The 22,734-nt window shown below is 43.6% G+C and overlaps 1 protein-coding gene across 1 annotated transcript in view; it reads right to left on the reverse strand.

Moving 5' to 3' along the window:
• The window catches only part of zswim8 (zinc finger, SWIM-type containing 8), a 91,175-nt gene that overhangs the window by 44,187 nt on the left and 24,254 nt on the right, over positions 1 to 22,734 (reverse strand). The window contains exons 6-12 of the mRNA XM_080782089.1: positions 19,690 to 19,771; positions 17,304 to 17,424; positions 13,096 to 13,297; positions 12,085 to 12,260; positions 5,138 to 5,375; positions 3,800 to 4,108; positions 3,341 to 3,522 (exon numbers count right to left, since the gene is read on the reverse strand). Coding sequence (XP_080638215.1) covers positions 3,341 to 3,522; positions 3,800 to 4,108; positions 5,138 to 5,375; positions 12,085 to 12,260; positions 13,096 to 13,297; positions 17,304 to 17,424; positions 19,690 to 19,771 — 1,310 coding nt within the window. The remainder of the gene's footprint in view (positions 1 to 3,340; positions 3,523 to 3,799; positions 4,109 to 5,137; positions 5,376 to 12,084; positions 12,261 to 13,095; positions 13,298 to 17,303; positions 17,425 to 19,689; positions 19,772 to 22,734) is intronic.

Here is a 22,734-nt window from a genome sequence, read left to right on the forward strand (position 1 = left end):
CCATAGTTCTATATTTACGATATTAAAACCTTGCTCTGTCCATAGTTCTATATTTACCATATGAAAACCTTGCTCTGTCCATAGTTCTATATTTACGATATGAAAACCTTGCTCTGTCCATAGTTCTATATTTACCATATGAAAACCTTGCTCTGTCCATAGTTCTATATTTACGATATGAAAACCTTGCTCTGTCCATAGTTCTATATTTACGATATGAAAACCTTGCTCTGTCCATAGTTCTATATTTACGATATTAAAACCTTGCTCTGTCCATAGTTCTATATTTACGATATGAAAACCTTGCTCTGTCCATAGTTCTATATTTACCATATTAAAACCTTGCTCTGTCCATAGTTCTATATTTACGATATTAAAACCTTGCTCTGTCCATAGTTCTATATTTACGATATTAAAACCTTGCTCTGTCCATAGTTCTATATTTACGATATTAAAACCTTGCTCTGTCCATAGTTCTATATTTACGATATGAAAACCATGCTCTGTCCATAGTTCTATATTTACGATATTAAAACCTTGCTCTGTCCATAGTTCTATATTTACGATATTAAAACCTTGCTCTGTCCATAGTTCTATATTTACGATATTAAAACCTTGCTCTGTCCATAGTTCTATATTTACGATATGAAAACCTTGCTCTGTCCATAGTTCTATATTTACCATATTAAAACCTTGCTCTGTCCATAGTTCTATATTTACCATATTAAAACCTTGCTCTGTCCATAGTTCTATATTTACGATATTAAAACCTTGCTCTGTCCATAGTTCTATATTTACGATATTAAAACCTTGCTCTGTCCATAGTTCTATATTTACGATATGAAAACCATGCTCTGTCCATAGTTCTATATTTACCATATGAAAACCTTGCTCTGTCCATAGTTCTATATTTACGATATTAAAACCTTGCTCTGTCCATAGTTCTATATTTACGATATGAAAACCTTGCTCTGTCCATAGTTCTATATTTACCATATGAAAACCTTGCTCTGTCCATAGTTCTATATTTACCATATGAAAACCTTGCTCTGTCCATAGTTCTATATTTACGATATTAAAACCTTGCTCTGTCCATAGTTCTATATTTACGATATTAAAACCTTGCTCTGTCCATAGTTCTACATTTACCATATGAAAACCTTGCTCTGTCCATAGTTCTATATTTACGATATGAAAACCTTGCTCTGTCCATAGTTCTATATTTACCATATGAAAACCTTGCTCTGTCCATAGTTCTATATTTACCATATGAAAACCTTGCTCTGTCCATAGTTCTATATTTACGATATGAAAACCTTGCTCTGTCCATAGTTCTATATTTACGATATTAAAACCTTGCTCTGTCCATAGTTCTATATTTACGATATGAAAACCTTGCTCTGTCCATAGTTCTATATTTACGATATGAAAACCTTGCTCTGTCCATAGTTCTATATTTACCATATGAAAACCTTGCTCTGTCCATAGTTCTATATTTACGATATGAAAACCTTGCTCTGTCCATAGTTCTATATTTACGATATGAAAACCTTGCTCTGTCCATAGTTCTATATTTACCATATGAAAACCTTGCTCTGTCCATAGTTCTATATTTACCATATGAAAACCTTGCTCTGTCCATAGTTCTATATTTACCATATGAAAACCTTGCTCTGTCCATAGTTCTATATTTACCATATGAAAACCTTGCTCTGTCCATAGTTCTATATTTACGATATTAAAACCTTGCTCTGTCCATAGTTCTATATTTACGATATTAAAACCTTGCTCTGTCCATAGTTCTATATTTACGATATTAAAACCTTGCTCTGTCCATAGTTCTATATTTACGATATGAAAACCTTGCTCTGTCCATAGTTCTATATTTACCATATTAAAACCTTGCTCTGTCCATAGTTCTATATTTACCATATGAAAACCTTGCTCTGTCCATAGTTCTATATTTACCATATTAAAACCTTGCTCTGTCCATAGTTCCATATTTACGATATGAAAACCTTGCTCTGTCCATAGTTCTATATTTACCATATGAAAACCTTGCTCTGTCCATAGTTCTATATTTACGATATGAAAACCTTGCTCTGTCCATAGTTCTAACTTTCATTTAATTTCATTCTAAGCTTTCATTAGAGCTGTGGTACTCTCGCATGATAATAATAATAATTAATTTTATTTATATTGCACTTTTCATTCACAAGGAATCCCAGACTGCTACATGGTTAAAAAATCTATCATAAAAGGTTAAAAACAGGGTTAACAAATGCAGACCAGCCTCTCGTCTGTAGCGAAAATATGAAGAACGTTTTTTTGCTACTCGCCAATGAAAACCATGCAAACTGAAACAACAACATTAGGAGAGTAATTCCTTCTATCTGTGTTGGAGTGCCTCTAGGGGCTGCATGGTTTATGTCACGTATGTATGTATTTGTTTTTGTGTCCAGATACTCCGTCCAGGACAGGCTTCAGATCTGAACCCTTTTTATTCGGCGTTAGGAACCTGTTTCGACCGCATGCCCTCTATGCTGACGTCGACCCCAGGCAGGGTTCGAACCCACGGCCTTCCGCATGAAAGACATATGCTCTGTCTAGCCACTACACTAGTAACCTCGCCTCACCAGGCTTTCCACCGCCTCGGAGGAAAGCTTCAAACGTCCGTATGATCCTGTCGGGAGCGGATGATATCGTTACGTCATGTTGTAGTATTGTTTTGTAGTCATCAGGATGATATCGTTACGTCATGTTGTAGTATTGTTTTGTAGTCATCAGGATGATATCGTTACGTCATGTTGTAGTATTGTTTTGTAGTCATCAGGATGATATCGTTACGTCATGTTGTAGTATTGTTTTGTAGTCATCAGGATGATATCGTTACGTCATGTTGTAGTATTGTTTTGTAGTCGACAGGATGATATCGTTACGTCATGTTGTAGTATTGTTTTGTAGTCATCAGGATGATATCGTTACGTCATGTTGTAGTATTGTTTTGTAGTCATCAGGATGATATCGTTACGTCATGTTGTAGTATTGTTTTGTAGTCATCAGGATGATATCGTTACGTCATGTTGTAGTATTGTTTTGTAGTCATCAGGATGATATCGTTACGTCATGTTGTAGTATTGTTTTGTAGTCGACAGGCAGGAACAACAGGCGGCGTTAGCATACGGCAAGCGAAAAGCGAAATGCCAAAAAAAAAAATAGGATTCTGAATATTCTTATCTCGCCCCGTATCTTTGAGGATGCGCTAGGACGGCCACAGCCGTCCAAGACACCTCTCGGATCGAATCCTGAGGCGTCGTATGTAAAAATTGTGTCAACCAACCTGTCCTCGCTGCTGGTCCTGCGCTTGGCGCTGGCGTGCTTCCCTCCGCTGCTCCCCCCTCCTCCTCCTCCTCCTCCAGGGGCCCCCTGGGACCCCCCCAGGGCCCCTCCGGACACACCCCCCTTCCCTCCGTTCTGGGTCATCTTCACCTTGGACATGATTGACATGTAATGAAAACGTTTCTGGCACAGCATAGAATGATACAAACACAATATACACAATATACACACCCCCCAGCTATGGGACGTACGAACATATTCGTACCCCCCAGCTATGGGATGTACGAACATATTTTCGTACCCCCCAGCTATGGGATGTACGAACATATTCGTACACCCCCCCCCCCCCCCTGTGATTGGACCATAGCAGTTTGGGGAGGGGCTTAGCTAGAGGTCAATTCACGTGCACTCACACTTTTCTTTCCTTTATCTAATAATACAAGTTCAAACTCCAGTTCACCTTGCCCCCGGCAGAGGAAGACGACCCCGAACCTCCTCCTCCTCCTTTGAAGAGGACTTTACCCCCGCCTCCTACTCCTCCCACTCCGTCGTCCAATGAGAGCCCGCCGCCTCCGGCCAGGCGCACCAGGACTCCGCCCCCTCCTCCCTTCCTCTTATTGGTCAGGGTCTCCTTGGGGCGGACCGCCGCCTCCTGCTGCTGGGGGGAGTGGCCACTGCTGCGCCCGCCCCCTCCCCCTCCCCCCGGCCCCTCAGAGGAGGAGGAGGGGTCGCCCCCACTTCCTCCCAACATGGCCGCCTTGGCGCCTCTCTGCACAGACAGACAGACAGACAGACAGACAGACAGACAGACGGACAGACCGTTATTGAACCCATCGGGGAAATTCAGTTATGAAACTCAGGAAGAATACTGAGAATCAGACCCATCTGAGTTGTACTGTACTGTACTGTACTGTACTGTACTGTACTGTACTGTACTGTACTGTACTGTACTGTACAAGCTCTCCTCCCTGGCCACTGTGTGTGTGTGTGTGTGTGTGTGTGTGTGTGTGTGTGTGTGTGTGTGTGTGTGTGTGTGTGTGTGTGTGTGTGTGTGTGTGTCTGCAGTGACAACAGTGACACTTGGTGGTCAACAAACTCTGTTCCCGTACTCAGACAAACATGCAGACAGTACTCAGACACACGGACACACATTGCTCAAAAATACAACGAATTTAAAATAAAACACCGCTAATAAAGGGTGAAAGTGGTAAATGAGTGAAGTTTCTACAACTTGGTGGACATTCATTTTTTTGGCCAATATAATAACAGGCTTTCAACATCATGAAACTGTCTTTGTTTTGGTTTGAAAATACATGTAGCTTTTTAATCAAAGATAAATAATAATAATAATAATAATAAAGATAGTTGGGTTAGTCAAGTCTTTGACTAGTTTGACTAGCTGCCTTCAACACACAAAATGCAGAGCAAACTAACTTTCCAGGACCCTGAATAAATTCCATGTTTAGATTAATACTAAAACTTTTCAGATGTTGTCAAAAATGTCAAAAACTAAAATGTAATTTTATACAAAAAGACTAAAGTGACTAGTAAAAACAAAATCAAAATGTGCGGTCACAATCTCCAATCATGCATCTCCAGTCCAATGTGGCTTTAAGCTTCATTTTTGGTTGGCAGACAATTTTTTTTTGTGGGTCCCTTTTTTTGCTTATTTTCATTAGTTTGGGTCCCCGGGGGCTAAAAATGAATCTCTAATCTCTCTTTGTGGGTCCCGGGGGCTAAAAATGAATCTCTAATCTCTCTTTGTGGGTCCCGGGGGGCTAAAACAGTTCAGACGTACCTCTCTCTGCTGCTGCACGCTGCGCGCCCAGCAGAAGGACGCGGCGCTCTTCTTGTCCGTGCTGCAGTACGTGATGCCGGCCAGAGGGTACGCCACCTCCCAGTTGAAGTAGCACGACTCCACGGCCGGCTTGAAGCCCTGGAACAGCTTGTCCAGGGACTTGCGGTGCTGACCTCGCTTCACGATCTCGATGACCTTCAGGTGCCACTGCTTCAGCTGCACCGCCAGCTCCAAGCGCCTGGGGAGAGGGGGATTAAACAACTTCAGTGCACTGTGCCTACTGCATGTTACGACCACAATGCAAGGAATAAATGCATTCGCCATGTATCCGAAGGAAGTCTGATCCAATCACTTTTAGATTTACTCCAGTTTAATCCTGAGTTTAAGTTTTGTTGTGTTCAAGATCTGATTTTAAGGCATGTTTAAGCCTCCAGGAAAGTCCGTGTTGAGGTTCTTAATCCACTGATTTTCATTAAAACGTCTTTGTCCTAAAACTGTCCAGTTGGGATTGTGTTGAAAGTCCAGCGCATTTTAGAGCTTCAATGCCGTGAGTCATGAAATGTTGCACAAATCTTGTGGTTGTCTTTTTGGCATTGTCAATATTGTATCTGTGTCGTCCCAGCCCAGTACCTATTGTTTTACCCGGGGAAGGGGGGTTGGGAGGGATGCACGGTTACATCGGTAGCATGATCGGAATGGGTCATATCAGCATCGGGAACGGTCTCAAAATGATACCGATTATTTGAGACTAATTGAACCAATACTATGTGTGTTTTTTTGCTTCCTCATAACGATAGAACTCTGTATAGAGGGTGCTGCTGTATGGCAACGTTCCGATTCAACACAATATTTTCCAACATAACTTGTAACTCTTTTGAACTCAAATTACCTCGACTCATAATTGTATTTGTTTTGTTTTATTTTATTTTTTGATATTTATATTGTTTTTGTTATCTGTGCTTAAATTATTATTATTTTTGTTTCCTACACTGTTCATATTATATGTCAAATATACATGGTTGTTTTTGTATGTCTGTACTCAATTGTTGTTATTTTTTATATTGTTTAATGATGACGATAACTGTGGGGGGAGGGGTGGGGTGAGGAAGAAAAAAAAAAATATATGGTATGTTCAAACTGTACTACACTGTTGAAAACTACTACCAATAAACATATATATATATATATATATATATATATATATGTATATATATATAAATATATATATATATATATATATATATATATATATATATATATATGGTATGTTCAAACTGTACTACACTGTTGAAAACTACTACCAATAAACATATATATATATATATATATATATATATATATGTATATATATATAAATATATATATATATATATATATATATATATATATATATATATATATATGGTATGTTCAAACTGTACTACACTGTTGAAAACTACTACCAATAAACATATATATATATATATATATATATAAAAATGATACAGATTATTTGAATCATTTTTTAATCAATTTTAACCCATTCTGACCTGAGATCAGATTCATACGAGGTTACCACGGGACACACACTGGTCTGATTGACCCATTCTGACCTGAGATCAGATTCTAAAAATGTCAGTCGTTCTTCGAATTTTTCAAAAATAGCAGACCTACAAGCTCGTAGCGCGCCACTCGGTGGCGCGCTATGAGCTTGTAGGTCTGCTATTTTTCAATAGCTAAAGCATGACATGATGCTAACACCAAAATGGGTGCCCGGTCAGAATGGGTTAATGAAAAATCACACCCGTGTGAAGTGAGTGGTGGGTTCCAGACCCACAGGAGCACACCCAGGGTAGCCGGCCTGGTTCCGGCGAGCCTCCCCGCGTCCGAAAACGGTAGAGAAATGACAGAGTTACCGTAGTATCGATATATGATATTATCGTTACATGCCTAGTTGATTGGGTTCATCTCTATTGATGATTGGAAGAAAAAGATCATCATATTTGAACTGCGACTGAACCGTGGCTCAGTGATGTCATGTTGTAGTTTTACAACCACCGCAGTGTGTCTGTTATCACCGTGGCTCAGTGATGTCATGTTGTAGTTTTACAACCACCGCAGTGAGTCTGTTATCACCGTGGCTCAGTGATGTCATGTTGTAGTTTTACAACCACCGCAGTGTGTCTGTTATCACCGTGGCTCAGTGATGTCATGTTGTAGTTTTCCAACCACCAGTGAGTCTGTTATCACCGTGGCTCAGTGATGTCATGTTGTAGTTTTACAACCACCGCAGTGTGTCTGTTATCACCGTGGCTCAGTGATGTCATGTTGTAGTTTTACAACCACCGCAGTGTGTCTGTTATCACCGTGGCTCAGTGATGTCATGTTGTAGTTTTCATGTTGCACCCCTAAAACCAGTAAGACGCGCAAATGCGGGAAGCGAACGCAGCTCGTACATATTAACTCGTACAAGTTAAGTTTTTAACTTAGCCATAACCATATAAGGAGTCCCCAGAGCAGCTATACGTCCAAATATGGAGTGTGTTGCATAAATCACAAACAAATCACTCAGCTCCATATATGGGCACAAAGGTGGGACACACAGACAGACACACACACACACACACACACACACACACACACACACACACACACACACACACAGACAGACATGATCTGCTAGGTCTCATAGTAAGTGCTCACTGCGTTCGCAATAAAGTATAAATAATGTAGATATGGGGTTTCTTGGGCGACAGCGACCGCCCCCCGGCTGACCTTCCGTTGTAAAAGTGCTTGTAAATGTGTCACTTCTGGGCTGAGTGTGTAATTAGTGAGAGACTTAATGAGCTAGCCTCCAGTTTGTTCATGTTCTAGACAAGGATGCTCGTCAGCAGACCTCCGCATACGGGGGACGCAAACAAGACACTGATTATTCCACTCCACTCCCGACATATAAACAAGTTCAGAACACGCACGTACGCAGGCACGTGCGCACGCAGGCACGTACGCAGGCACGTGCGCACGCAGGCACGTACGCAGGCACGTGCGCACGCAGGCACGTACGCAGGCACGTGCGCACGCAGGCACGTGCGCACGCAGGCACGTACGCACGTACGCAGGCACATGCGCACGCAGGCACGTACGCAGTAGAGCTGGGATACCCGACCGAAAACCGACGGGTCCCGTGGGTACCCGACGGGTCGGGCTAGGGTAAGGCTCATTATCATAATTGGTGGTCGGGCTTCGGTTCGGGCCAGCCATGCTGTTGATATATAGAAAAGAAAGTGTAAATATGAATAAAAACGATCCGACTAGTCTGTCTCTCTGTGTGTTTCCTGGTTAACCAGGACGCATGGTGCACTTTAGAGTAGCCTATATATTAAGGTGGTGCAGCGTGACAATGCTCTGTCTGCAAGCAGCAGCACCGCTTGCAACAACGCACGCAAGCTTGCAACGCACGTGCTGCAAGCAGCAGCAGCAACAACAAACGTAGCCCCATGTGAAATTGTAAACCTCAGTCACTACGCTAATTCTGTAGGTCTGAAGCTACAGAATGAGCGTATAGGACTGAGGTTACATAATGGGGCGCAGCTGGAAGAACCACTGAAGAGAGGAGGACGGCGTTAGCTTAGGTTGAACTCACCCACGGCGGATGCGATCCTCCTCCTCCATGACAACATGTAAACCGCGATTTTTGGATTAATATAAATAGTTTGATTTATTAGATGTTGTGAACAGTGAAGAGTTGAGTATGAGTAAATAACTCGATCCTGCCCGTGGACCATCGCAAATTAGGCTACCAATAATCGCCTCCCGCTGGCGCGGATTGTTTGATTGAATAGCAGTTTGCAACTTTGCATGAACAAGCTGTGTGGATTAAATATTGCCAATGCAGAGTTGCCGAGTGTGTGTGTGTGTGTGTGTGTGTGTGTGTGTGTGTGTGTGTGTGTGATAATGACTGTGTGTATGCATCAGACTGCGCACAGTGCTGTGCAGTGTGCTTTGTAGTGTACACGGCGTGTCAGTTATTTATACTATAGCTATTTATTAATCAACGTAGTAGGCTATGATATAAAACGGACCCCTTTCATGGTATAATTTACAAGACATATAGTGTGGCATAATATGTCTAAAGGTAACAGCCAGGCAAGCTGTATGCTGTCAGTGTATTAAAGTGCCTTCCTCAAAGAAAAATGAAGGGGGAAAAGTGTCGGGTATCGGGCACGGGCCGGGCGCATATATTAATAATTAAGGTCGGGCTCGTTTCGGTTTTGACACAAAGCTGTCGGTGACGGGTTCGGTTCTGGTAGTATAAAGTCGGCCCGATCCCACCTCTAGTACGCAGGCACGTGCGCACGCAGGCACGTACGCAGGCACGTGCGCACGCAGGCACGTACGCAGGCACGTGCGCACGCAGGCACGTACGCAGGCACGTGCGCACGCAGGCACGTACGCAGGCACGTGCACGTACGCAGGCACGTGCGCACGCAGGCACGTACGCAGGCACGTACGCAGGCACGTGCGCACGCACACATGCGTGCACATATATCAACACAGCAGTGCATCTCAATGCGTGGCTGTTTTGTGTGGATGTATGGAAATCATCATGCATAATATCTATGCACCTCCGCATGCATAAATACATATTTTTACATGCAGTTACTTCAAACGCGTAGGAGGAGGATGGGGGGGGGAGGGGGAGGGAGGCCCCGAAGCCTTTCTATAATAAAAAACAAATAGGTCTGTATTTCTCTGCTTAACCCATCTTGATCTGAGAACAGATTCTACAAATGTCTTCTAAATCATGACAGTTTTCTGAAAAAACCCTATGTTTCTATATGTCAGTGGTTCTCAAACTATTTCATGTCAAGGACCCCCAAAAGATGATATGTAATTAGCCGCCGACCCCCCCCCCCCCCCCCCCATCTGAAAATATGTGGTTCCAGGGACCCCCCCCCCTCCCAGAAGCAAAGACTTGAGTTAAAAATGTTCACTCTGAAAGAATATATATTGAAAGCACTACGAGCTTGTAGATCTGTTATTTTTTCCCCCAAGAGCTAAAAGCACAACATGATGCTTAATGAAACGTCCAGAATGGTTTAACCCATTCTGACCTGAGATCAGATTCTAAAAAAAAATGTCTGTTTGAAAATGACAGTTTTCTGAAAAAGCCGTGTTTCTATGACAGTCGTTCTTCGATTTTTCCACAAAAAAAAATAGCAGACCTACAAGCTCGTAGCGCGCCACTCGGTGGCGCGCTACGAGCTTGTAGATCTAGCTATTTTTCCAATAGCTAAAAGCATAGCGTAATGCTATAACACCAAAAGGAGTTCCCGCTCCAGAATGGGTTATAAGTGAACCAGATGAGTTGCTCCAGTCGACTCCGACAGAGACTGACATCACAAAACAAAAGACAATCCTCTGGAAAGAAAGAAAGAAAGAAATAAATAAATACGCCTCCGTTATCTCTTCTGAAACAAAATGTTCAACAGAGTGGAAAATAAAAGTCCCCGACACTAGGCGCTCGGAGGGGCTACACCATAATACCACAGGGAGGAACGGGCGGCGGAGCCAAGAGATTATTGTAATTTATTAGTGTATACTGTATAGCAGCAATAAGTGCCCCTGGAGAAATGTATACTGTATACATTACACTGAAGAAAGGCCGCCGTTAACCCATTCTGACCGGGAACCCGTTTCGGTGTTAGCATCATGTTATGCTTTACCTATTGAAAAATAGCAGACCTACAAGCTCGTAGCGCGCCACCGAGTGGCGCGCTATGAGCTTGTAGGTCTGCTATTTTTGAAAAATTCGAAGAACGACTGACATTTTTAGAATCTGATCTCGGGTCAGAATGGGTTCATCAGACCAGCGTGTGTCCCGTGGAAACCTCGTATGAATCTGATCTCAGGTCAGAATGGGTTAAACCAATTTAGACCTGAGGCCGATTCTTACAAAATGTCATGACGTTTTTTTCTGTAAAAACCTTATGTTTCTGTGTGTGTGTCGGTGGTGCTCAACCTTTTTTCACATCATAAGTAAGGACCCCCAGTATTATCTGAATTTGGCTGTGGAGGGTTAAATCAGTACCTCTGGGGTCTCATGGAGGGTTAAATCTGTACCTCTGGGGGCTCATAAGGGTTAAATCTGTACCTTTGGGGGCTCATGGAGGGTTAAATCTGTACCTCTGGGGGCTCATAAGGGTTAAATCTGTACCTCTGGGGTCTCATGGAGGGTTAAATCAGTACCTCTGGGGGCTCATAAGGGTTAAATCAGTACCTTTAGGGGCTCATGGAGGGTTAAATCAGTACCTTTGGGGGCTCATGGTGGGGTCTCATGGAGGGTTAAATCAGTACCTTTGGGGGCTCATGGAGGGTTAAAGCTGTACCTTTAGGGGCTCATGGAGGGTTAAATCTGTACCTTTAGGGGCTCATGGTGGGGTCTCATGGAGGGTTAAATCAGTACCTTTAGGGGCTCATGGAGGGTTAAATCTGTACCTTTAGGGGCTCATGGTGGGGTCTCATGGAGGGTTAAATCAGTACCTTTGGGGGCTCATGGAGGGTTAAATCTGTACCTCTGGGGTCTCATGGAGGGTTAAATCAGTACCTTTAGGGGCTCATGGTGGGTTAAATCTGTACCTCTGGGGGCTCATGGAGGGTTAAATCAGTACCTCTGGGGGCTCATAAGGGTTAAATCTGTACCTCTGGGGGCTCATGGAGGGTTAAATCAGTACCTTTAGGGGCTCATGGTGGGTTAAATCTGTACCTCTGGGGGCTCATGGAGGGTTAAATCAGTACCTTTAGGGGCTCATAAGGGTTAAATCTGTACCTCTGGGGGCTCATGGAGGGTTAAATCAGTACCTTTAGGGGCTCATAAGGGTTAAATCTGTACCTCTGGGGGCTCATAAAGGTTAAATCAGTACCTTTGGGGGCTCATGGAGGGGTCTCATGGAGGGTTAAATCTGTACCTTTGGGGGCTCATGGTGGGGTCCAGGACGGCCAGCCTCCAGAGGACCACCATCTCGTCACACATGCTGGCGCAGGCGTGAGCCGCCACCTCCGATTGGCCGTTGCTGCGTCCCGTGTGACCGCTGGCGCTGCTGTGAGAGGCCGACGTGCGCACGCTGTACCACCAGCCAATGATCTGAGGGGGAGGGGGAGGAGTTAGTTATCACACAGCCAATGATCTGAGGAGGGGGAGGAGTTAGTTGACATGGCTGTTCATACAGCCATGTCATACTCCAGTTTTAGGTGAGTAGCAACTGAGGTCAGATCATCAGGGTCATGATGTCATGTTGTAGTTTTCATGTTGTACTTCATAATAAAAGCCTGGGCAGGGCATACGACCGAGGCCAGATCAACAGGGCTGTTTGTGTCACCTGACTTTAGCTCCAGGGATCAATACAAGGTTTAATCTCATCTTAATAGGCTTAGGAAATTAAGCCCCACAAATGGAGACCCTCCAGGAATACGCTGACTGCAGCCAACGCTCCGTGCAGTCGCGCGTGTCTGTTTGCATGCGTGTGTGTGTGTATGTGCTTGCACGAACGTGTGTGTGTGTGTGTGTACATGGGTGCATTTTGCACTCTCTGACCAAACTAGTTAAATTCTCAAGAACGACATATTAACGATTAATTCATTATTCATGTTATTATCACAACAAAAGGAACGGGCAGGTGTGTATGTTTGTGAGTGTGCACGTGTGTGTGTGTGTGTGTGTGTGTGTGTGTGTGTGTGTGCGCGTGCGTGCGCACGTGCAAGTGTGCGTGCGTTCGCGCGTCAGTTGATTCTTCATATCCATACGACCGGGAGGATGATTGGATTAATTTTCAAACACAGCTCTTATATGAGGCGATCTCAAATCCCCCCCATGGAGATTAGGATGCAATTAAAAAGAACATGAACCCGTGGGCTTATAGCGCCCTCTATGGACATCCACGTCATCCACGAGGTACTGTGGCAAAGAAAAACATGGCTACCTGTTCGTAGGTGAGACACTGCTCCGTGAGGATCTCGAGGAGCGGCGCGGCGTTGCTGTCTCGTCTCTTGAACATCTCCCTGACGATGGACAGCAGGTTCCAGATGCCTTCCGGCTCGCGGCCGCGCAGCGGGCGCAGCAGACACGCCCACTCCGCGGCGGCGGGAGGCTCCGTGGACGACAGGTACATGGAGTTCACGTCACTGTGAGAGAAACACGACAGGTAAACACGACAGGTACATGGAGTTCACGTCACTGTGAGGAGAAACACGACAGGTACATGGAGTTCACGTCACTGAGAGAGAAACACGACAGGTACATGGAGTTCACGTCACTGAGAGAGAAACACGACAGGTACATGGAGTTCACGTCACTGAGAGAGAAACACGACAGGTACATGGAGTTCACGTCACTGAGAGAGAAACACGACAGGTACATGGAGTTCACGTCACTGAGAGAGAAACACGACAGGTACATGGAGTTCACGTCACTGAGAGAGAAACACGACAGGTACATGGAGTTCACGTCACTGAGAGAGAAACACGACAGGTACATGGAGTTCACGTCACTGAGAGAGAAACACGACAGGTACATGGAGTTCACGTCACTGAGAGGAGAAACACGACAGGTACATGGAGTTCACATCACTGTGAGGAGAAACACGACAGGTACATGGAGTTCACGTCACTGTGAGGAGAAACACGACAGGTACATGGAGTTCACGTCACTGTGAGGAGAAACACGACAGGTACATGGAGTTCACGTCACTGTGAGGAGAAACACGACAGGTACATGGAGTTCACGTCACTGAGAGAGAAACACGACAGGTACATGGAGTTCACGTCACTGTGAGAGAAACACGACAGGTACATGGAGTTCACGTCACTGTGAGGAGAAACACGACAGGTACATGGAGTTCACGTCACTGTGAGGAGAAACACGACAGGTACATGGAGTTCACGTCACTGTGAGAAACACGACAGGTACATGGAGTTCACGTCACTGTGAGAAACACGACAGGTACATGGAGTTCACGTCACTGTGAGGAGAAACACGACAGGTACATGGAGTTCACGTCACTGTGAGGAGAAACACGACAGGTAAACACGACAGGTACATGGAGTTCACGTCACTGTGAGGAGAAACACGACAGGTACATGGAGTTCACGTCACTGTGAGAAACACGACAGGTACATGGAGTTCACGTCACTGTGAGGAGAAACACGACAGGTACATGGAGTTCACGTCACTGTGAGGAGAAACACGACAGGTACATGGAGTTCACGTCACTGTGAGGAGAAACACGACAGGTACATGGAGTTCACGTCACTGAGAGAGAAACACGACAGGTTGGCGAAAGGGCCTTTCTGTGTGGAGATTGCATGTTCTCCCCGTGTCCCCTAGGGTAGGTACCCTCACATGTTCTCCCCGTGTCCCCCTAGGGTAGGTACCCTCACATGTTCTCCCCGTGTCCCCTAGGGCAGGTACCCTCACATGTTCTCCCCGTGTCCCCTAGGGTAGGTACCCTCACATGTTCTCCCCGTGTCCCCTAGGGTAGGTACCCTCACATGTTCTCCCCGTGTCCCCTAGGGTAGGTACCCTCACATGTTCTCCCCGTGTCCCCTAGGGTAGGTACCCTCACATGTTCTCCCCGTGTCCCCTAGGGTAGGTACCCTCACATGTTCTCCCCGTGTCCCCTAGGGTAGGTACCCTCACATGTTCTCCCCGTGTCCCCTAGGGTAGGTACCCTCACATGTTCTCCCCGTGTCCCCTAGGGTAGGTACCCTCACATGTTCTCCCCGTGTCCCCTATAGGGTAGGTACCCTCACATGTTCTCCCCGTGTCCCCTAGGGTAGGTACCCTCACATGTTCTCCCCGTGTCCCCTAGGGTAGGTACCCTCACATGTTCTTCCCGTGTCCCCTATAGGGTAGGTACCCTCACATGTTCTCCCCGTGTCCCCTAGGGTAGGTACCCTCAGAAAAAACATGCAGTAATCCTGGTCTCTAAACTGCCTCCCCCTGGCCAGCCGGGGCGCCTGATGGAGGGGAAAGGAACTGGTTGGAATAACGTGTTCCTTCCACGCGCTACGTCCATTTACCATTTAGCATTATGTTTTGGTAGCCGAAACAGCCAACCAGTTGAAAAAATGTGCAGATTGATACGAAAGCGTCTTAATGACAGTTTTTACACGTGCTGAAAATAGTCGATGTACAAGGGAGCTTGTAGATCGACTATTTTCAGCGCATGTAACCAAGTCTAAAAAGACTTATACTGGATCTCGTCCACTAGTCCCTTCCTAACGTTTTAGTTTAGTTTGTATTTGTTGATGAAATTGCTGACTAAAACTTTTTTCACGGATGAAATCTAAATAAGAAAATAAGCTGCGATGACTAAAACTAAGACAAAATATACTGACAATTTTGTGTCAACAAAATAAAAAGTAGATTAAATGTTAGACTACTGGAACATCAATAGAACTAAAAGACAAGTCATTTCACGCTTGGTTGTGTGCGGTTGTGTAGCTCTAAACCCAATACTTGATAAAAAACGGACCTTACTCAAATACACAAATCGATTTGCTAAGAATAGCAGATCTACAAGCTCACACTGCGTTGTGTGTAGACCCCACAGAATAGGAATGCTGGTGATTCTGGTTCAACAAAGGTGGCATTTAAAGTTTTGAATGTCACAATATCTTTAACCCATTTAGGCCTGACGTCGAAATTAAAAAAATAAAATGTATTCAAAGATTTGTGCCACATTTTCACGAATTTTTCAAAAAATAGCAGACCTACAAGCTCGTAGTGCGCCACTCGGTGGCGTGCTATGAGCTTGTAGATCTGCTATTTTTCAATAGCTAAATTATAACATAATGTTTAAAACACCAATTGGGGTTCCCACCCAAAATGGGTAAACCACAAATCATGGCATGTAATCTTCCTATGGTCCATAATAATAATAATTATTATTATTATTATTATTATGGTCCATATATCCATCCCTAGAGACTGCTTCTCACTTTAGATGTACAGTCAGTAGGTATCTGTCTGGGTTTATTTATGGGGAAAAAGTTAAACTGCATGAATTATTTACAGATTAATGAACAGAACTTGTAGGGAGGACAAAAAAACCCCCAACAACAACAACTTAAAAGGCTAATTGATTTTGCGAATTAAGTTTTAAGGAGCTGCTTAGAGAGTCATTAAGTGTGTGTGCACAACAGTAACCGCTACATTACCAAACTAATACCACTGCACACTGAATACTGCAATTATGCTAATTCACTTAATGACTTCAAGCTTCTTTCTTGTTTATTTGATATGCATCGTTAGTTGTATACCAGCAACCAGCTGGCCTGTAAAAGTATTTAGACCAGGGGTATTCAATTAGATTAAAGTATTTAGACCAGGGGTATTCAATTAGATTAAAGTATTTAGACCAGGGGTATTCAATTAGATTAGGCCGGGTGCCACAACTTGTAGAATGAATGTGTGTGGGTTGATTTGTGGGTTCTCAAAATGCTTTTTGTGCTCAAACACGAAGATTTATGTATGTTTCCGCACAGTAATGAGCTGTATAGACATATTATCCTGCTATATGAAGAAGATAGGTTGAAAAGTGGTCCTTTAATGATTACCGTCATTATGATGATCTCACAATTAATATCGCACACACCATACCTGTAGCTTTTATTAGCCCTCTTGTTATTCTCAAAAAAAAGAAGATTTTTTTTAATACCACTGACTTAGACTCACCAGAGACGTTTTGGGGCTCCGATGCCAATCCGGGGTTTGGAGAGAGGCGATGTTTTATGCTAGGAATGCACCAATGTATCTATCGGCTATTTACTGCATCTCACCCCTCCCCCCCCCCCCCCCTCTCATGTCACGTCAGTCTACTGTCCCTCTAAAAAAAATAAAGGATGAGAACGATTCCATCCGGATGAGTTTTAACCCCTTTTGGGGCGGGAACCCCTTTTGGTGTTGCTTTTAGCTATTGAAAAATAGCAGATCTACAAGCTCATAGCGCGCCACCGAGTGGCGCGCTATGAGCTTGTAGATCTGCTATGTCTTCTAAAAATGTCTTCTACAGGATGTAGAAGACATTTTTTTAGAATCTGATCTCAGATCAGAATGGAAAACTGTCAGGATGTAGAAGACATTTTTTAGGATCTGATCTCAGGTCAGAATGGGTTTTTTTTAACGTACCTGAAGACGACCGGCGAGGGCCCGCAGAACTTGTGGAGGGTCTTCTTGATGTTGTCACTGAGGGTGGATTCGTCCAGGTACCAGGTACTCTGGTCTGAGGCCGAGGGCCCGGCCGTGGGGTCTGGGGAAACACACATTTACATTTCTTTATTCGAGTCCACACCGTAGGGTCTGGGGAAACACACATTTACATTTCTTTATTCGAGTCCACACAGTAGGGTCTGGGGAAACACACATTTACATTTCTTTATTTGAGTCCACATTTATAAAATACATTATCAAGGGCACAGATATTTTCAGTTGCTTCTGATTATACCACGCACTCGAAACATCACGTGTCTCAGTCCAAACAAGCCCTAAATGTACAGAATATACAGTAGGCAAACACATGAACTTATTCACAGTCACTTCAGTCTGTCTTATTACCAACACCGAAACAAGTAAATCATGGGTACAAAAAGCACCGAGAGAGAGAGAGAGAGAGAGAGAGAGAGAGAGAGAGAGAGAGAGAGAGAGAGAGAATGCATTATTATTAGAAGGCAGGGGGCTGCTGCTGTAACTAGCCAGAGATAGACAGGACGAGAGTGCCCCCTGCAGACCAATGTCAGTAATGCAGGCAGAGAGCATGAACTGAACAATGAACCAACAATGAAACAACAATACTAGTGTATTATGAAGACTTCAAGTTGTCTAAATCAGTGCTTCTGATCTCCATCTTTTTCATGTCAAGGACCCCCACATTGACATGTGTATATGCCTGGGGACCCCCATAAGAGAAGATGGCTCTAGCGACTATCAGGAATTATCAATTTCAATTTCAGACTTCCGCCGTAGTCTGAAAACCCACCTTTTCAGACTCCATCATGGCCCATAGCACTTACCCCTCCCCCTTAGATAGCATTTGATACAGACTTATAGCATGTTATGTAGACAGCACTATAATTGCATTGTATGTAGTCATAGTACAGATGTATAGCATAGTAGTATAGATGTATAGTTTACATGTATAGTTTCATTATATAGATATTCCACTGTTACGTTCTTAGCTTACGCATGTTTCATGATAAATGCTTTTTATGTGACGTATTCCCATGCTTTTTTGTTCTTGCTTAATGTAAGTCGCTCTGGATTGAGAGCGTCTGCTAAATGCCTACATTCTAAATTGTAAATTGTATCAACGGTTTAAATTCCAAGGACCACTAGTTTGACATGCTTTTAGGCTACGGAGAACTATTTAATGGCATTTCTATCTCTGGGAACCCCAATTTATATTGTAAGATCAATGTTAATTTAACTCTGTGTAGGCCTGTGCAAAAAAAAAAATCAGTTCAATTTTGGGGTTTGTCTTTTATGAAATATCCTTCTGAACATTCCTTCTATAGCGCAAACTCCAGCTTTTCACCGGAGAATATGAAATAAATGCTTAAACATGTAGCTATAGGTGTAATGTTAGAGACCACAGAAGACATGTGAATATGAAATAAATGCTTAAACATGTAGCTAGGTGTAATGTTAGAGACCACAGAAGACATGTAAATATGAAATAAATGCTTAAACATGTAGCTAGGTGTAATGTTAGAGTCCACAGAAGACATGTAAATATGAAATAAATGCTTAAACATGTAGCTAGGTGTAATGTTAGAAAAAACAGAAGACATGTACATATAAAATAAATGCTTAAACATGTAGCTAGGTGTAATGTTAGAGAAGTGAACCTTTTCAAGCCTGTTTTCTCAACTCTCTGTTTCTCTGCCAGACATTACTCTATAAGCCATATCTCCTAAACTGGTAGGTCAAACTGAACCACCGATATGTCAATTTGAAGCTATGATTCCCTGCTTTCACATGACAAATTCAAATTTAGTCACAAATGATGGAGAAGGGGTCAGGACAGCGAGGCCTTTTTCGGGGAGGGGTCAGAATAAATTATGGAATTAAACTGTTGTTCGTCTCAACTACTCAGTTGTCGTTAACTTGGTACCTGGCGCTCCACACACTGTGTCGATGGAACTATTAGGGTTACATTATGTTTATATCGTGTTAAACGGCTGTAGGTTTGTACCTGGCGCTCCACACACTGTGTCGATGGAACTATTAGGGTTACATTATGTTTATATCGTGTTAAACGGCTGTAGGTTTGTACCTGGCGCTCCACACACTGTGTCCATGGAACTATTAGGGTTACATTATGTTTATATCGTGTTAAACGGCTGTAGGTTTGTACCTGGCGCTCCACACACTGTGTCGATGGAACTATTAGGGTTACATTATGTTTATATCGTGTTGAACGGCTGTAGGTTTGTACCTGGCGCTCCACACACGGTGTTGATGGAACTATTAGTGTTACATTATGTTTATATCGTGTTGAACGGCTGTAGGTTTGTACCTGGCGCTCCACACACAGTGTTGATGGCCGTGGACTGAGAAGACAGCAGTTCATCCAGCAGACGCTGAGCTGTGGGCAGGATCTGACCACACAGAGAGAGAGAGAGAGAGAGAGACAGAGTAAACATTAGTACAAACACTGAGCTCCCATCTGACCAGACAGTGGCCTTGTTGTGGTTAGAGTGTCCGCCCTGAAACTGGGAGGTCGGGGGTTCGATCCCCGGCCGGGTCATACCAAAGACTGTAAAAATGGGACTGCTTGGCACTCAGCATCAATGGGTTGGATCGGGGGGTCAAATCAACTAATGATTCCTGAGCGCGGCGCACGCTGCAGCTCAACCGCTCCAAGAGAGACGGGTCAAATGCGGAGATCAGATTCCACAGCGCTAACGTGTCCGACTAATCGTACGACTTTGACCAGACAGAAACAAGAGAGATAGCGAACAGTTGACCTTCATTTATAGTTTCCTCAGTGCACTGCTGTCGTCGTCACAGACCTGACATGCTTTTAGGGCCTATTCACACTCTAGCTTTAGTTTTGATCATGGTGACCCCACTGACCATCGAAGACTACAACATGACGTCACTGAAGAGCGACTCACACATGGCTCTTGTTTTCTTACTAACCACCGTGATAAGGTGGTCACCTTATCACCTCAAACTGGACTATGAACAGGCCTTTAGAATTAAGGCCTATTCATAGTCTGGATTTTCGGTGGTGAGGTGACCACCGCTCCGGTGGTGAGGTGACCACCGGAGCTGAAATAACGTTGAGCGGTGGTGAGTAAAAACAGAGAGAAGGGCTGGAGCGGTGGCGGTGGTTTGCTCTTCACCGCGGCTCAGTGACGTCATGTTGTAGTTCGGTGGTCACTGGTCACCCCACCACCGTAAATCCAGACTATGTATGAGCCTTTAGAGTTGGCTCCACACTTATCACCTCAAACTGCACTATGAAGAGGCCTTTAGAATTAGAGGTGGCTCCAAACTAGCCATCAGATTGAGATAGTTACTGATGCTGCTTCCAAACTGCTCTCAGACATTCTGACGTGTTCGGAGATTAACAGTAGGCATTTAGAGGCGTTTATAATGTCTATGTGGTCTCACTGCTCTGCCCTGGGCCTGTTTCATTAGTCAGCGGGGAGCCATTCACTGAGACTGTTAATGTTAGAGGAATACAAAGCGCCTCCCCATTTCAACGAGCAGAACTCTAATGGCCTCAAGTGACAGATAAACACCTGAGCCTTGGATTCATCACTATCTCACACTTATGCAAGAAACACAGATAACGCACTAGACACTTTAGAACCCAATGGCCTAAATGAAGAACTGAGCCTTTCATGCTTTTTTATAAACATGCCCCTTTTTAGACGGTCCCTGAAATCTTCTGTTTTTTTTGCCCTGAGAGTGTTGTATTGTCTTGTTTCTGATGTACCTCTGTTTTTTATTTTTTCTATATATATTTGGCCACAAGGCCCTTAAATATGCATGTGCACTGTTGTTCCTAAATATTGTTTTTTTAATATCGACGACTCGTAAAGAAAAACGAATTAATTTGTTTGCAACACCCGTTTGTTCCCCAACATGGCAGGTTTAGGGAGGGCTGCATTTGCAGCCAGAGATTAAAATAGGGTGCATTTTGCATCCTAAAATGCAGTTTATAGATGAGGGACGCAATAAAACAACGACCTCTGCATCCACGGGATGCACTAACTGTACTGTTTTTCTAGTTTATTTGTGCTAGCTTTAGTTAAAATAATAATTTCTTCTTCTGTGTTCTACTTCTGTTTTCTACTCTCGTCTCTTGTCTGTCTGACAGACAGACAGACAGACAGACAAGCCCTATAAATCTACACTAATAGCTGAATATAGGAGGGGCTAGCACCCTATAAATCTACACTAATAGCTGAATATAGGAGGGGCTAGCACCCTATAAATCTACACTAATAGCTGAATATAGGAGGGGCTAGCACCCTATAAATCTACACTAATAGCTGAATATAGGAGGGGCTAGCGCCCTATAAATCTACACTAATAGCTGAATGTAAGAGGGGCTAGCACCCTATAAATCTACACTAATAGCTGAATATAGGAGGGGCTAGCACCCCTCAAAAACATGGTGACCCAAACTACGTAATTTTGGGAATGTCTCCACCCTTCGCTCCTTCCCTATGAGTCCGTCTATGACCTTTGAGTAACGCTGATTACTTTGACATTTTGACAGAATTAACACATCTATAACGGACAGAAGTGTGTGTGTGTGTGTGTGTGTGTGTGTGTGTGTGTGTGCACAGCTCTGATTACAGAGCTGGAATAACCCAGTTGGCCACAGTGTGGTCAGTAATGTTAGACTGTGCTACACAGCGTGCGCACGTGCGAGTGTGCGTGTGTCAGCGTGCCAATGCCGGGTCTACTACAGCCAAACAATGCTGCTACTGTCGTATCCACGTGCACACACACACACACACACACACACACACACACACACACACACACACACACTGAACGGCTGAGATAGAAAAGATAGGATATTAAATCAATGCGTTTGGTACACAGATAAAATGTTACATGTTTTTCCTGTTCAGTGTCTGAGACAGTTTTTAGGTAGTTAATGTTGGCCTGAATTGAACTTCGTTTGTTGGGTTTGAAAGCTCATCATTCAGAATTTCAATAATATTTTTATTGGCTTTTTTATAACATACATTACATACAGTACATTCACTCACACACACACACACACACACACACACTTGCACTTGTATATACAAAAAATAAGTATCTAAATAAGAAAAAAGAAAATAAAACATTTGTGTAGTTCTTTAGTTTTCAGTTCAGTTTCTTTTCCCCTTAAACAATAGTCTGTATAGTATTCATCATTCAGAATTGAACTTCGACTTCAACTTGTTTACAGGAGTTTTGAATTGCCGCCGTCCGTAGGCGCTCTTTGAGAGCGGTTTTGTAGGAGTCTAGGGATTCACATTTTCTTAACGGCTGTTGGTAGGGCGTTCCTCATCTTAGTGAGCATAGGAGCGAAATGAAAACAAATAAA

The sequence above is a fragment of the Protomyctophum bolini genome (assembly GCF_963924005.1).
Source record: "Protomyctophum bolini genome assembly, chromosome: 14".
NCBI classification, from domain to species: Eukaryota; Metazoa; Chordata; class Actinopteri; order Myctophiformes; family Myctophidae; genus Protomyctophum; species Protomyctophum bolini.